A 16,780-nucleotide genomic window follows, 5' to 3' on the forward strand; every position below is an offset into this window, starting at 1 on the left:
TTCTATATGTGTGGTATCTATTCAGTTGTGTTTCTATATGTGTGGTATCTATTCAGTTGTGTTTCTATATGTGTGGTATCTATTCAGTTCTGTTTCTATATGTGTGGTATCTATTCAGTTATGTTTCTATATGTGTGGTATCTATTCAGTTGTGTTTCTATATGTGTGGTATCTATTCAGTTCTGTTTATATATGTGTGGTATCTATTCAGTTCTGTTTCTATATGTGTGGTATCTATTCAGTTGTGTTTCAATGTGTGGTATCTATTCCGTTTTGTTTCTATATGTGTGGCATCTATTCTGTTTTGTTTCTGTGTGTGTGGTATCTTACAGCCCTTACATATTGCACTCAGTGGCCTGTTGCCACCTCTAGCTTGTGCTTCTCATTACTGGTGAGACGCGTGTGCAGTGGAGGGATTCTTGTTTGTGAATAAGCCGTCGGATCCTGTGCAGACATAACTTGGGCTGATACTGCCCACTGACCAGTAGCTGGTTAGCGATGCAACTGGGCTAACATGGGCTAATGCTAGTTAGCTAGCTGGATTGTGATTCTCCAAACTGAATAAATACCACAAACATAATCACAAAACTGCCTATACAGTAGCTAGATCAATTTTGATATAGCTACAGTACCATTTCTGCTAGAAAAAAAAATTCCACTGACAGATTTAGCTACAATGTCTGCAAACTTTTAAGCTGAGTTGCTTCAACATCCCGCATCTTTGTAGATAAATGACTGACCGGAAACAGCACGGTGATCGCCATCTTTTTTCCACAATAATATCCTATCGATACATACTAGAATGTGGGCGGGAAGTAGTACTTATTTACAGGAGACTAGATTTCTCCATACTACGACAATTTTGATATAGTATACAAGAAATATGTAAAATATCGTATGTACTTGGGACTTAGTATGGGTATTTGGACACAGCCCAGGTGATAAGCATACTGCAGCTGTATACAGGATGTGACTAGGGTCAGGGGTCAGGTGGGTACCTGTTGGTCTCCAGGCTTGCTGGGCCTCTGCTCCAAGCTGTAGTACTTGCAGGGGTTCCACTGCACCAGAGGAGGATTCTGGGAGGGCTGGGGGCCGTTGGGGACGCTGATCTGCATGACCATGACCCCGGGTCCAGGGGGGGGCACTCCTGAGGCGCACGCGCACGCACGCACACACGCACGCACACACACAATATAACTAAAGACCCTAATGATGCTCAGTTTTCTTACACAGTCTTACAACTCCATAATTAGTGATGCTTGCCTCTCTACTGCTGCTGTTGTTAGTGTACATTACTCTGCTCTGTCTGAGAAGAGTATGGACCAGGGGCCCAGGACCCATGACCCCCTCCTGAGGACACATGGCCTGGAGGGCCCACAGGTGACCTATGGCCTGATGACCTGTGACCTCTCACGGAGTGTCCTCTCTACAGGTGACCTATGACCTGATGACCTGTAACCTCTCAGTGTCTCCTCTCTACAGGTGACCTTTGACCTGTAACCTCTCACAGGGTGTCCTCTCTACAGGTGACCTATGACCTGTAACCTCTCAGTGTCCTCTCTACAGGTGACCTTTGGCTTGTAACCTCTCACAGGGTGTCCTCTCTACAGGTGACCTATGACCTGATGACCTGTGACCTCTCATTGAGTGCCCGCTCTCTGACTCACCTGAATATTGCTGCTGCATCGGCTGAGGGTTGCAGGGAGACGGGGGCTGGTTCATCTGGTACTGCTCAGAGCTGGGAGGCTGCAAGTACCCCACAGATGGACTGGGACACACGCACACACACGCACGCACGCACGCACACACACACACACACACACACACACACACACACACACACACACACACACACACACACACACACACACACACACACACACACACACACACACACACACACACACACACACACACACACACACACACACACACACACACACACACACACACACACACACACACACACACACACACACACACACACACACACACACAGTAGTGTGAGAACCCTTGGCAGTCCTCCACCACAGACAGCAGGCAGATCTCATTTCTCCAGTCATGCTCGGCTTAGCTTCAATTACAATGTTAATATTTGGTTTAGCGAATAGAGGGCGCGTAGAAGGAACGCGGGAGCAGCCAGGGGAACTAATACGGGCCGGATCCAAACGGAAACACGTCACTAGTTCCACTGGTGTGAGGAGGATTTGGGCGGCCCGGCGCTGAGGCGGACTTTGTCTCCAGCGTGCTGTGTTGTCAGGTGAGAGCCGGTTGTAGCCGGCTGGTGTGTAATTGTGGGCACAACAGCTGGTTATCTTCCAGGGCACTACAGTCACAACACTCTGAGACTGCTGGACCGGAACTATGGTACAGTACATCATAATATTGGACAACATTTTAACTACCTCTTTGACTACAGAGCTACATAAGGATTACTTACACATACACCACTCTATATAACATTCAGTGGCTGGTTGTGTATATAACATACTCTATATAACATGTTCCCAGTAGCTGTGTGTCTATACAGTATAACATGGCTGGGTGTGTATATAACCTAAAGTCTCTCTCCAGACTCAAATATCACATTGAATCGCTGCACAAGACATACTACATACTGTAACAGAGTCCGTGCCACTTTGCCTCCCAAGCTGTTGTTCTGAGGGCGTATTGACGGGTCAAAATTGAGAGTGACAGGTCATAGCAGCAAATAAGAGACGCTAGCCCAGGTTAGATGGGCGGGGCCAGGTTGGGTGGGAGCACCTGATAGCGAAAGTTGTTACCGAGTTGAGACTATACCTTCTACAGTAGCAGACCACAGCTCTGTTCAGTGTCCCTCTCCTGGTCTGGTCTACAATAGACTCTAGTCTCTCCTACCATGTCCTGTTGGCTGTGTGTGCGCGTGTGTGTATGTGTGTGTGTGTGTGTGTGTGCACATGTGTCTCTGGCTGAGTGTGTGTGTGTCTCTGGCCTCATCCTGGTACCTTGTGCTGTTCTGCTGGCTTGGGGTGATGACGCTGTAGTAGACGGGCATCCCCCCCCCTGGCATCGGCCCCTGAACAGACTGACTGACCGGCACCATGACGGGCTGCTGGTACTGCTGCTGCACCACCTGCTGGGAGTCACTGGCCACTGGAACCTGTGGGGGGTCAGTAACGGGTGAAGAAGGTTAAATCTGGCTCTGGGATTCCACCAGAACGAGGTTCGTCCGTGCACCACGGCCAAACTGCCCATAAACTCACCGGCCTACTTCCGTCCGACTCTGTCCTCGTTACATGGGTGTGCTGCGCTCCGCAAAGCATGCCTCGTCCCAGAGGGCGGAGTCTGGCCAGGTGCCGTACAGTATACTGTAACTTTATTGAATAAGACGTAGTCTGGCCAGGGGCCGTACAGTATACTGTAACTGTGTTGAATAAGACAGAGTCTGGCCAGGTGCCATACAGTATACTGTGACTGTGTCAAATAAGGCAGAGTCTGGCCAGTCTCAGGTGGACGCAGCTGTTTGCACTTTGTTGTGGATTTGTGCATCTTTTTTATTTTTTATTTTATTTGTCCTTTATGTAGTTAGTTTCATTGAGATTAAAAATCTATTTTACAAGAAAGACCTGGACAAGAAAACAGCAAGTTTCAGACAGTCATAAACATCACAATTACATTTACACAGATTAGACATCTCACAAAAATAATGAGGGGGAAAGAACATCCAGTTACACATTGAAGGCAGGCAAGATTAATTTAGTGTTACTGTTTACAGCTTAAAACATTTAGAGGCCTGCATTTCATTTTCTTCCATAACTTTGACCCTAGCCTTAAAACGGTTTAGTGAGACAAGCTCCTGCAGACCCATTGTTTTTTGAAGCTCATTCCAGGCCTTAGGGGCGGAAAACGGGCTTGTTCTCCAAACACAATTCCAGAAGCAGGTTTGGTCAACAGTACTTTGTTTTGTGAGCGTAACTGGAAAGTGCTATTTTCCTGCAATCTATATATATACGATAGATAGATAGATAGATGGATAGATGTCCAGTATAATGCGAGCTGGGAAGAGCACTTCCTCATTGAGGACAATACATTTCATCTATCTACGTATGCGTGTCTGTGTCTGTGTGTGTGTGTGTGTGTGTGTGTGTGATCACGCCACTACACCTGATACGAGGGCATCTGGGGGTACTGGACCATCATGCCTTGCATCTGGGGAGCCATGCCTGCCCTCTGCGCGGGGATGAGGGCGGGGTTCTGGGGCTGCTGGACCCCCATCAGGCCCTGGTAGGCCGACTGCTGGCTGGGCAGCATGGTCTGAAGACCTGCAGGGAGACAAGCGCGCCGGGAGGGACGCTTTAGAGGCGGATCCGCATGTAAACACAGCATCACGCATCCACACTAGAGATGTAATGGTATAATCATTTCACATCATGATTATAGTGACCAAAAGTATCACGGTTATCAGTATTATCGTGGTATTGTTAAAATGTGCTGAAAATGTTCAAAAACTACTGATACACACACTGAAATCATGAAACTGACTGAAAACCACAAATAATTAGCAGCACTATGCACTTTTTGTTTGCATAAACATTAAAGTAATATGTCTTGGAGACTTTTACTAACTTTGGTCAATGCTGGAGAGTATTTACAGTGAGTTTTTCAAAGTGCAGAAATCAAGCACTGTTTTAGTGATGATTTTATCGCGATAAATTTAATCGTATTTGATCACGGTTTATCATTAAAACGGTTATTGTTACATCCCTAATTCACACTCAGTGAAATGTTGCATGGATGTATGCAATGGAAGCGGACATGTCACTTCTGCAGAATTTAAACCCAATTTGGAGACACTTGGCCTGTTCGACCGTTAGCCAAAAAGAGTCAATTGATGTGCCGGTGAGTCCAACTAACGGTAAACAGATCCGTGAGAGGACACATTGGGATGAGGGTTCCATACTGGTCAGTCACACACAAGCGGTGGAGAAGAGACGAACTTCGACACACATTCGGTCCCAGACTTGTTTACAGTTCAAAGCCACGCTGTGTGTGTGCGCGTCTGCCAATGTAAACCCACATCAAAATAGCATTTCAGGGAAGAAATGAACATGTGCACACATTAGGTCACGTCCTTGATAGAAGACAAACGATGTGAGTTGGATGAGAGGACTCTGGCCCGCGGTGAGTCCTGGCCAAGAACAGGCTTTTAACACATCACACATGTCAGAGAGGCGAGCGTGAAGGGAGCGTGGCTCCCCTGGCTAAATAAAGGTAAAATAAAAAATACAAAGACACCACAGGCACACACGCACACGTGCACGCGCACACACACACACACACTCACACACACACACACACACACACACACACTCACACTCACACTCACACTCACACTCTGGAATATGTAGAGAGTGGGTCGTATGCCCACCTCCCTTGTTCTCTGTAAAGCGCATTGTGTTGCCTCTGGGTATGAAATGCGCTATACAAATAAAGCTTTGATTGATTGATATACACCAGAGATGCAGTTACAGTAACAAGTCTAGGTCTAGTCTTGGTATGAAAACCAAAGCGATGCTCTTTGCTCCTAAGTCTGTGTCCTCCTGCCTCTCCATTGACACCCTTGACGGTGTCTCTGTTGAGTTTGTCGACACATACAAATATCTGGGCTTTTGGCTGGACAGAAATCTAAACTTTAAACATCATATTGAAGCCCTAAGCTAGCACTAAGAAACTGAAATTTACTCTTGGCTTTCTTTACAGACTTAAAGCTTGTTTTTCAACCTCTCCTCGTAAAAGGTTGGTCTCTGGCTTATTCCTATTGTGCTACTAACGGTTTTCTGCCTCCCCTAGTGCCTCTCTCTCTCCCTCCTATCCTCTAACCAGGTCCAGTGTCAGCTGTGGAGCTGTGGATATCGTAGTATTTAGTACACACACACACGTACACACAGACACACATCAGTCCACATCCGGCTTAGGCCTGGACCTGATGTTCTTAGCCTTTCTTGCTCTGAAAATTTAATTTAATGTAATTTATTGTTCTATAAATGTTCTTAGCCATTAGACAAATATATTCCAGGAGCTTGCCCTAGGTTGCCTGTTTCAATATCTGTGTGGTCTGTATGTGGTCTATGTGCTACTAACCCTGTTCTGCCTTCCCTCTCCCTAGTGCCTCTCTCTCTCCCTCCTATCTTCTAACCAGGTCCAGTGGAGGCCCCACTGTCACCAGCAGACCTCCCGGAGTCCGATAGATACCCCCGTGTCTGCTGTGGATGTCGTAGCATATCCGTAGAATGTTCTCTCTCCTATGATGCTTTTTAGCCTCTCTTACTCTGAAATGTAATTTAATGTAATGTATTGCTTTATAAATGTTCTTAGCCGGTAGACAAACATACTCCTGGAGCTTGCTCGATCGCCTTGTTGAGAGGGGTCAGGGATTAATTTTTACAGCTCACTTATCTGGCCCCCGGGTGATTACTGTTTTTTTGCTTCCCTCTGGAATATGTAGAGAGTGGGTCGTATGCCCACCTCTCTTGTTCTCTGTAAAGCGCATTGTGTTGCCTCTGGGTATGAAATGCGCTATACAAATAAAGCTTTGATTGATTGATTGATTCCTGTCCCAGCTTGACTACGGTGACACTATCTATAGATTTGCCTGTCCCACTGTTTTGGGCCAAACTTGACCCACTCTACCATGCTGCACTGAGATTAAGCACACCTTATAGGACTCATCATTGCACACTGTATAGCCTAACTGGGTGGCCCTCACTCACTATGCGCAGGATGCAGCACTGATTTATATTATTGTATAAGGCCATTTTAGGCAAGCTCCCTCTGTACAGATGTTCCAGTTTTGTACCAGTTTGTGACTCTCACAACCTCAGATCCAGTGCCTGGATACGGTTCCAGGTACCTGCTGTGCGGACTGAGGCTGGGAAAAGGAGCCTTTTTTATTATTTTCCTTGGTCTTGGAATGACCTTCAGTCAAGCCTCAAACTGATGGCACTTATTCCTTTAGCCAGCTTTAAACTGAAATGATCAGAAGTCCTTACCACCAGCTGCTCATGTAGTAATATACCTTAATTTCTTATTGTTCCTACGTGCTCTACGCCTTTTGTATATTTAATTGTGTTGTTCTCTGTATTTTATATGTCCTTGTTGTGTCTTCCAATGTGGAACTTTGCTGCCTTCTTGGCCAGGTCAATATGTAAAAGAGATTTTATCTCAATGCTTTTATCTGGTTAAATGAAGGTCTGACTTGTGTTGACTGGCGTTACACCGTGCTTATAGCAACACCCATCTACTCCAAACTGCTCAAAAGCACTTTGCTACATTCTGTAGGCTGAGAGGAATGTATTATTATGTCCAGGGTCAGATGTCAAGCCAGGGATGAAAGACACATTTCTTGCTTCTACAGTGCAGGTAAAACAAACAGGCTATTTTAGTCAGCCAAACAACAGTGGAGGCAAAGGTCAGAGAAGGGTCCAATCATTCTGCAGCACTATGCCTGGTTTGACCTGGAGGATGAGCTCAGCATATTTATGGGACTGGTTGGGTTATTTTCAGTTGGCACATCAAAATAGTTTATTAGTTTATAGTTTAGTATTACCATATTATGGTACTGTATCTATGGAGCATCCTAGGATGCCAATGCAAAACGTTGGCAATGTATCAGATGCATTTGTGGGGAATGCTGCTGCTCTCTAGATGCTAACAATGCAGCCACATTATTAGCTACACAAGGACAGAAAGCTAACCATTTAGCTAGCATGTGGCGCGGTAATAAATTATATAAGTGTACAGAGGCTATACCCATGGTATATTGTGAATTTTACAACAGCTCTTAACCAATCAGATTGTGAGGTCCGAACTACCCGTTGTATAATATGGATTTAGCAAACTAGAAAATGGATTTATAATACTAGAGTATAGATTTGGATATGGATTTATAATACTAAAAATGTGGATATAGAATACTACAATATGGATTTTAAATATTAGAATATGGACTCAAAATAGTAGAAAATGGATATAGCCTACTAGAGTATGGAATCACTAGAATGCCTAATCACTAGAACTTATGCCCACCCTCCCATTGCTCTCTGTAAAGCGCATTGTGTTGCCTCTGTGTATGAAATGCGCTATATAAATAAAGTTTGATTTGATTTGATTTAGAATAGACAGGAAGGACTCTAATGACTCTAGTACTGTGTTCTGGTGTTGCTGGTGGGTACTGACCTGTCTGCTGTGTGGGCTGGGCCATGGGCTGAGAGCGCTGGGCCTGGTAGGACACCTGGTGGGTCATGGGCCGGTACTGCTGGCCCTGGGTGGGGTACTGCTGGCCTGAACTGGGGTACTGCTGGCCCGAGCTCGGGTACTGGCCCGGAGGGTAGTACGACACCTGGATCTGGAGTGGGAGAGAAGAGGAGGATGAGAGAGGGAGAGAAGAGGAGGATGAGGGAGAGGGAGGGAGAGGAGAGATGGTTGATATTAGCTGGAGGACATTTCCTCTCTATTGGCTCCACCTGAGGGATATTCCCAGTTCCACCTGAGGGCCTATGAATAAGAATAATAAACTGTGTCACACTCACATACTGCAAACAAGACGAGTGTGCATCGCCAACGCATACTGTAAAAGCACCAACGCGTATGGGTCTGCAAGACGTGTCCCGTGTTAATTTAGCTGCCTAATCACTGGCCGACAAGCTGCTGTAGTAAGCGGAGAACGTTTTAAAACTAACACGGGATATTAGTTGGCTTGCTGTCTTCCTGGTTGTTCCCCACGACCCCCCATGTTTCCACACATATAACTGGGCTCATCCCTACGACCCCCCATGTTTCCACACATATAACTGGGCTCATCCCTACGACCCCCCATGTTTCCACACATATAACTGGGCTCATCCCTACGACCTCCCATGTTTCCACACATATAACTGGGCTCATCCCTACGACCCCCCATGTTTCAACACATATAACTGGGCTCATCCCTACGACCCCCCCATGTTTCCACACATATAACTGGGCTCATCCCTACGACCCCCCATGTTTCCACACATATAACTGGGCTCATCCCTACGACCCCCCATGTTTCCACACATATAACTGGGCTCATCCCTACGACCCCCCCATGTTTCCACACATATAACTGGGCTCATCCCTACGACCCCCCATGTTTCCACACATATAACTGGGCTCATCCCTACGACCCCCCATGTTTCCACACATATAACTGGGCTCATCCCTACGACCCCCCATGTTTCCACACATATAACTGGGCTCATCCCTACGACCCCCCCATGTTTCCACACATATAACTGGGCTCATCCCTACGACCCCCCATGTGTCCACACATATAACTGGGCTCATCCCTACGACCCCCCATGTTTCCACACATATAACTGGGCTCATCCCTACGACCCCCCATGTTTCCACACATATAACTGGGCTCATCCCTACGACCCCCCATGTTTCCACACATATAACTGGGCTCATCCCGGCGTGGTGGCCGTCCTCCTCCCGAGTGGCGCGCGGATACGCAGGATGCAAATGAGGGAGTATGGATCTGGAGGGCTTGTTACTGGCGCCCAAGCAACGCCTCTGCAGAGGAGGTGTGACAGGAGCACAGACTCTGACGTCTCTCTCTCTCTAACACCCTCATTCCATATCTCCCTCTCCCCTCTCTTTCTCACACCCTCTTTCCCTCAACTCCCTCCCCCAACCCTTTCTCTCTCTCTCTCTGTCCATCTCTCCCTCCCACTCCCTCTCTCCCTTCACCCCCTCTCTCTCTCTCTCTCTCTGTCCCCCTCTCCCTCCCTCTCTCTGGCGTGGTGAGTGGGTGAGACTCCCTGCTTGTGAGCCCTGCTGTCTCCCAGGATCCCGACACCTCTCATATTAGCACCTACTGTGGGGAGAGAGAGTTGAGCTGACAAAGTTTGGTGGCCAAATGTCGACTGTAACTTTTCAGCCTGCATGAGCTCTCAGTCGCCTGGGCAACCAGCTGCCGTCAGCGTGACGTGAATTCTGGATCTGCTGAACAACAGCTGATAGCGCCCTGGTATCGGATACATGGGGCAGAACAGGTTTTCAAACACCCATCATCATCATCATCATCATCATCACCACCATCACCACCCGATGTTGAGTAAGTAAGTATGTACATTTTATTTATAAAGCACTTCTCACAGAGAGGACTCACAAAGTGCTCCACACAGGTTAAATGCACACAAAAATAAACACAGGAAACAGGACAACAGTTGTAAACATAGTCAAATCAATTCAACAAATGCCTGTCTAAGCAGAAGCGTTTTTAGATGAAGGATGGGAATGTTCCGTACCTGTTGCGGGGGCGCAGCCTGCATGTACCCCTGCGGAGGAGGCGGAGCCTGCATGACGGGCTGGGACGTGGGCGGCGGCGGGGGGTGGACGTGGCCGGCGGCGGGCTGGTACCCGGCCGGCGGCGCCATGGGCTGGCCGGCGGCGGCCATGATGTAGCCGGTCTGGGGCGGGGGGTGCTGGGAGAGCACGGCGGCGGGGGGCTGGTACATGGGGGAGGGCTCCGGGTTCTCGCTGGACCCCTGCCGGCTCAGGGTCATCTGGCCGAAGTGGGGCGCAAGCTCCTCCCCCTGGCGAGAGAGGGCGGAGTCAGACGGGGAGCTGCACAGCTACCTCAACCTCCTGGACCTGACTATAGTGAGCAGCGTCAGCTTGATCGTTTGCAGTGTGTGGGCTCAAGACTATAGTGTAGTATTGTTCATAGTGTGTGGGCTCAAGACTATAGTGTAGTATTGTTCATAGTGTGTGGGCTCAAGACTATAGTGTAGTATTGTTCATAGTGTGTGGGCTCAAGACTATAGTGTAGTATTGTTCATAAGTATGTGGGCTCAAGACTATAGTGTAGTATTGTTCATAGTGTGTGGGTTCAAGACTATAGTGTGTAGTATTGTTCATAGTGTGTGGGCTTAAGACTATAGTGTAGTATTGTTCATAGTGTGTGGGCTCAAGACTATAGTGTAGTATTGTTCATAGTGTGTGGGCTCAAGACTATAGTGTAGTATTGTTCATAGTGTGTGGGCTCAAGACTATAGTGTAGTATTGTTCATAAGTATGTGGGCTCAAGACTATAGTGTAGTATTGTTCATAGTGTGTGGGTTCAAGACTATAGTGTGTAGTATTGTTCATAGTGTGTGGGCTTAAGACTATAGTGTAGTATTGTTCATAGTGTGTGGGCTCAAGACTATAGTGTAGTATTGTTCATAGTGTGTGGGCTCAAGACTATAGTGTAGTTTTGTTCATAGTGTGTGGGCTCAAGACTATAGTGTAGTATTGTTCATAGTGTGTGGGCTCAAGACTATAGTGTAGTATTGTTCATAGTGTGTGGGCTCAAGACTATAGTGTAGTATTGTTCATAGTGTGTGGGCTCAAGACTATAGTGTAGTTTTGTTCATAGTGTGTGGGCTCAAGACTATAGTGTAGTATTGTTCATAGTGTGTGGGCTCAAGACTATAGTGTAGTATTGTTCATAGTGTGTGGGCTCAAGACTATAGTGTAGTATTGTTCATAAGTATGTGGGCTCAAGACTATAGTGTAGTATTGTTCATAGTGTGTGGGATCAAGACTATAGTGTAGTATTGTTCATAGTGTGTGGGCTTAAGACTATAGTGTAGTATTGTTCATAGTGTGTGGGCTCAAGACTATAGTGTAGTATTGTTCATAGTGTGTGGGCTCAAGACTATAGTGTAGTATTGTTCATAGTGTGTGGGCTCAAGACTATAGTGTAGTATTGTTCATAATGTGTGGGCTCAAGACTATACAGTAGGACCCCACTTATCCGAACCCAACGGGACCGAAGGTCGTTCGTATCTCTGAAATGTCCGGATGACTGAAACATATGTTAAAATGCACCAAATTCAATTAGTGTTTCATATAGACTCATAATAGACCAATAAATACCCTTAATTACTTGTGAAAATGCATCAAAATTGCAATCAAATAGCCAACTAAACTCATACAGCCTAGCCTATAATAGACCTACAGTAGCCTAGAATAAAATAAACTAATTTCCACTTGAGTGCGTGCTTTGATCATACAGTACTTTATTGTCAAATGAGGCGTACGCTGCACCGATAGGCTACTGTATTCGCAGAACAAAATGGTATAGCCTAAAAACAACCCAACATTAGAACAATTAGAGCAAATGATAATCAATAAATAAATAAATGAAATGACAGACAAGTTGTCGTGTCTTAGGCTATTGTAGCCTAAAAGAAAGTCTCTAAAACAACCGATGTAGGCTAACGTGGCCTAGGCTGTAGGCTACTATTTAACAAATACAATAGGTCTAGTAGGCTAATCTACATGCCCACTACACGTCTGTGTTCCTGAAGTCCATTAACTGGGAACGAAAAATTACTCGATGCTCTGCTTCAGGTTGCTGACGCGCTTTCTGGCTACCAAGGAATGCAGCTCTCGCGCAGCAGACTCGTTTTGCGCTCGACATTAGAGTAAGAAAGAAATGAAACGTGACAGTAGGCTACAGCCAGGGCTGAAAATTAACACCTGCCACCGGCCAAATGCATGTAACATTTCCAATTGGCAACTAGATTTATGAAGGCTATCTGAAAAAAATATATACTTGGCCGGTAGATTTTTTCATCTACAGTCCCCTTGGCAGATGACTCACCGTGAGCCAAAAAGTTAATTTTCACCCTTGGCTACAGCCTACAGGCAACATGTAGGTCTACATACAGTTCTGTTTTTATTCACAGTAGGCCTACAGTACTGTAATGTAATGATCCCACCAGTAACCAGATAGCAGGCTAAAAAAAAAAAAACTTTTTTTAAACCTGTCCGGTAGACCGGGAGGTTCGGATCTCTGAAGTACGGATGAGTGGGGTCCTACTGTAGTGTAGTATTGTTCATAGTGTGTGCGCTCAAGACTATAGTGTATTATTGTTCATATAGTGTGAGGGCTCAAGACTATAGTGTGTAGTATTGTTCATAGTGTGTAGGCTCAAGACTATAGTGTGTAGTGTTGTTCATAGTGTGTGGGCTCAAGACTAGAGTGTGTAGTATTGTTCAGTGTGTGGGCTCAAGACTATAGTGTAGTATTGTTCATAGTGTGTGGGCTCAAGACTATAGTGTAGTATTGTTCATAAGTATGTGGGCTCAAGACTATAGTGTAGTATTGTTCATAGTGTGTGGGCTCAAGACAATAGTGTGTAGTGTTGTTCATAGTGTGTGGGCTCAAGACTAGAGTGTGTAGTATTGTTCAGTGTGTGGGCTCAAGACTATAGTGTAGTATTGTTCATAGTGGGTGGGCTCAAGACTATAGTGTGTAGTATTGTTCATAGTGTGTGGGCTAAGTCTATAGTGTCTCACTATCGTTTGCAGTGTGTCTAAAGTGTGTCTCACTGTAGTATCATGTAGCATTGTTTATGCTAGTCCATGCTGTGCCTCACTGTAGTCCTGTACAGTATGTACTACTGTTTATAGTGTGTGGGCTATTTTCCAGGAACTTGATCATCTCGTTGACTGTTTTTCTGCTTCTCTCTGGAAAATCAGGGGTAGGATCAGTATGTCCACCCCCACCTTTCTCTCTGTTAAGTGCATCGGGTTGCCTTTGTGTATGAGATCCGCTATATAAATAAAGTTTCTAGACTGACCAATAAGATCACGACGACGGCCGTTGGCACCTGTTACAGTAAAGTGACTGAAGTGTTCAGTGGGTTAGCGTTGAGTGAGTACTGTTGCTAAGCACAAACAGAGGTCAGTGTAAACGTCAGGAGTCTGTTAAGGGAGCGAGAGAGGGTGAGAGAGAGCGCGAGAGAGAGAGAGAGAGAGAGAGAGAGCGAGAGAGAGAGCTGAGAGAGGAGCGCTGAGACACAGAGTCAGTCAGATGAAGAGTCAGAGAGACAAGTGTTGAGAGTACCATGGAGTACTGCTGGGGAGGAGAGACCGGCAGAAGGACCTGTGGGCAGGAGGGGCTGGTGTAGGACACCGCCTGAGAGGGCTGGAGAGACCCCACCGGCTGAGAGCAGAGAGACCGGGAGGAGGAGAAGGAGGCAGGGACAAAGACGGAGAGGAGTTTAGTTCCAAAATAGTTTTAGAACTAAAACCGCAAACGAGACAAGAGCAGAGGTTTTAAAAAGAGAGAGCCGAGAGGAGGAGAAGGAGGCAGAAGACGGACTGAAATACGGAGAGAGAGACAGACAGACGGACGGACGCGCTCACCTGAGCCATCATGTGACAGACGAACGGACGCGCTCACCTGAGCCATCATGTGATTGGCCATGGGGTGCTGCTGGGGAGTGGGCAGCAGCGCGGTCTGAGGCTGGGCCAGGGTCTGTTGGGGCTGGGGCAGCTGGGGCGGGCAGGGCAGCAGGCTGCGGCCCGGCTGGGGGGCGGGGGCCTGGGGGCAAAGGTCAGGGCTGACCAGAGGGAGACCTGGAGGAACAGGGCACCACAGAAAACTTATGACTTTTGGTCGTATTGTTTGTTTGTTTATGGTTTATGGTTTACTTACAGTACAGGGGCTATCGTGCTTTTGCTGTTGCAGCCCCCAAACTGTGGAACAGTATCCCTACCTCAATCAGATTTGCCCCCTCGATAGAGTCCTTTAAATCCCAGCTCAAAACGTACCTTTATTCTCTAGCATTTACTGATTCATCCTGAATTGAACCCTGTGCAATTTGTTGTCTGTTCCATGTTGTGCAAACTGTTGTCTGTTCCATGTTTCTTTGTGTCCTACATGTCACTTGTAAAGTACTTTGGTTGACTTGTTTCATGTTTAAATGTGCTATCTAAATAAATATGATTGATTGATTGATTGATATGGTGAACCGTCAGCGAGGTGTTGCACGTCGCCGTATGTGTACTGTCTGACCGCCCGCCCTGGCGTGTGCGGTCAAACCGAGAAGCCCTATGGGGGTCACCCTGACCGTAGCAATCCCTCTATCTGACCACTAGAGGGTCAACTGCTTCACAGTATAGCAAGGATAGGTCCTGGTAAACAGGTGGCCGGTCCCAGAGTCCCTGCTGTAATTTTAAACTGAATTCAATTTGATTCAATTTCACCTCGCGTTTCTCGCTATTGGCCGGGGGCATTTCGATACGAACCCAAAGGCGTTTTTCTTCTCCTACTGTCAGCGACCCCCCCCCCCCCCCCCCCCCCCCCCCACCGCCTCCCCACCCTCTCACCGGAGCGGGACCCCCGGCTGCTGCCCTGCGAGCCCCCCCCCCCCACCCTCTCACCGGAGCGGGCCCCCCGGCTGCTGCCCTGCGAGCCCTTGCTACCCAGGCTGTCTCCGCGCGTCAGGATGGAGATGCCGGAGAAGCTGGAGGCCTTGGTGACGGGCGGCCGCAGCGTGTGGCTGGAGCTGTCGGAGTCCGTGCTGCTCCAGGGCCGCGGCTCCAGGCTCTTCATGTCGCTGTCCGTGCTGCTCTGACGGCTGCTGGACGCGCGGCTGGAGCTCTCCCGGTTCCCCCTGGACACAGAGGGAGGGGGGGGGGGGGGGGGGGGGGGAAATGTGGGGTGGGGTGGGGTCGAGTGGAGTGAGGGAGGGAGGGGGGGAGGAGGAGAAGAGGGGAGATGTGGGGTGGAGTGGACGGAGGGAGGGGGGAGGAGGAGAAGAGGGGAGATGTGGGGTGGAGCGGAGGGAGGGAGGGAGGAGGAGAAGAGGGGAGATGTGGGGTGGAGCGGACGGAGGGAGGGAGGAGGAGAAGAGGGGAGATGTGGGGTGGAGTGGAGGGAGGGAGGAGGAGAAGAGGGGAGATGTGGAGTGGAGCGGAGGGTGGACAGGGGGCCGAAGGATGGGGGGGGGGTAGGAAGGGCGAGGGGGGCGGGGGGGCACAGGGACAGGAAGTAACAAAGTCAACCAGATGCCAGGATAGGACAGGTTGGAAGGAGGAGGAGGAGGAGGAGGGGGCATTCAACACACAGATGCAGATGGTGGCTGGCCGGCCACTGGAGATGAGGAGTTCAGGCAACATACAGTGACCCCTACAGGTAACCCCCGACACACGCACGCACCCAGAGGAGGACACACATGCGGGTAGCGGACGCTTGACTCAGTCCACATTGTGATGGAGGTGGACGTGGCGGAGGGGAGACGCACTGGACAACAGTGAGACAAAGAGAGCGACGAGGCTGGAGAGACACACGCACATGCACACACACACACGCACGCACACACACGCACACACACACGACTGGAAACACTTGACTGAGGGCCGTGTCGTTGGAACGATCCCTCATACTGAACAACACACACACATAACAAGAATAACAACATATGAGTGTATAGACGACCTATGTTTTGTAAATCACAAACTGTAACCGTACGCACACACACACGCCATATAAACAGCCCATTGCCACCACCTCTTGGACCTCCTTGTTTAAACAAAACACTCTTGCACCCTGGGTATAGGGCAGGTGCTAAGACAACCCATGATCAGTATCACAGCCACACCCCCAGTTTGGCATATCGGGGTTGCTGTTGAGAGCTATTGAGCTTCCATGAGCTATAACGACAAACATCATCCAATAGAAACTCATCCTCTCAGTGTTCCATCAACTCCTTTCTGAATGAAGGACCTCTGACAGACAGGAGGGAGGAGGAAGAGGAGGTAGAAAGAGGAGGAGGAGGTAGAAAAAGGAGGAGGAAGGAGGTAGCAAGAGGAGGAGGAGGTAAGAGGAGGAGGAGAAGCTGGAAGAGGAGGTGGCAAGAGGAGGAGGATAAAGAGGATATAGAAAGAGGTGGAGGAAGAGGAGGTAGAAAGAGGAGGAGGTAGAAAAAGGAGG

General features: G+C 48.0%; 1 protein-coding gene across 4 annotated transcripts in view; it reads right to left on the reverse strand.

The window, feature by feature from the left end:
* The window catches only part of r3hdm2 (R3H domain containing 2), a gene marked incomplete at its 3' end in the record, with an annotated part of 60,021 nt that overhangs the window by 7,993 nt on the left and 35,248 nt on the right, over positions 1 to 16,780 (reverse strand). For 3 of the 4 annotated variants that reach the window (XM_084441247.1, XM_084441245.1, XM_084441248.1), the window contains 8 exons: positions 15,229 to 15,461; positions 14,246 to 14,421; positions 10,314 to 10,601; positions 8,215 to 8,383; positions 4,144 to 4,301; positions 2,985 to 3,139; positions 1,668 to 1,768; positions 999 to 1,147 (listed from right to left, as the gene is read on the reverse strand). In XM_084441247.1, coding sequence (XP_084297373.1) covers positions 999 to 1,147; positions 1,668 to 1,768; positions 2,985 to 3,139; positions 4,144 to 4,301; positions 8,215 to 8,383; positions 10,314 to 10,601; positions 14,246 to 14,421; positions 15,229 to 15,461 — 1,429 coding nt within the window. The remainder of the gene's footprint in view (positions 1 to 998; positions 1,148 to 1,667; positions 1,769 to 2,984; positions 3,140 to 4,143; positions 4,302 to 8,214; positions 8,384 to 10,313; positions 10,602 to 14,245; positions 14,422 to 15,228; positions 15,462 to 16,780) is intronic. The other variant, XM_084441246.1, reaches the window with a different exon arrangement.

Source organism: Borostomias antarcticus, assembly GCF_949987555.1.
Source record: "Borostomias antarcticus genome assembly, chromosome: 7".
Classification (NCBI taxonomy): Eukaryota; Metazoa; Chordata; class Actinopteri; order Stomiiformes; family Stomiidae; genus Borostomias; species Borostomias antarcticus.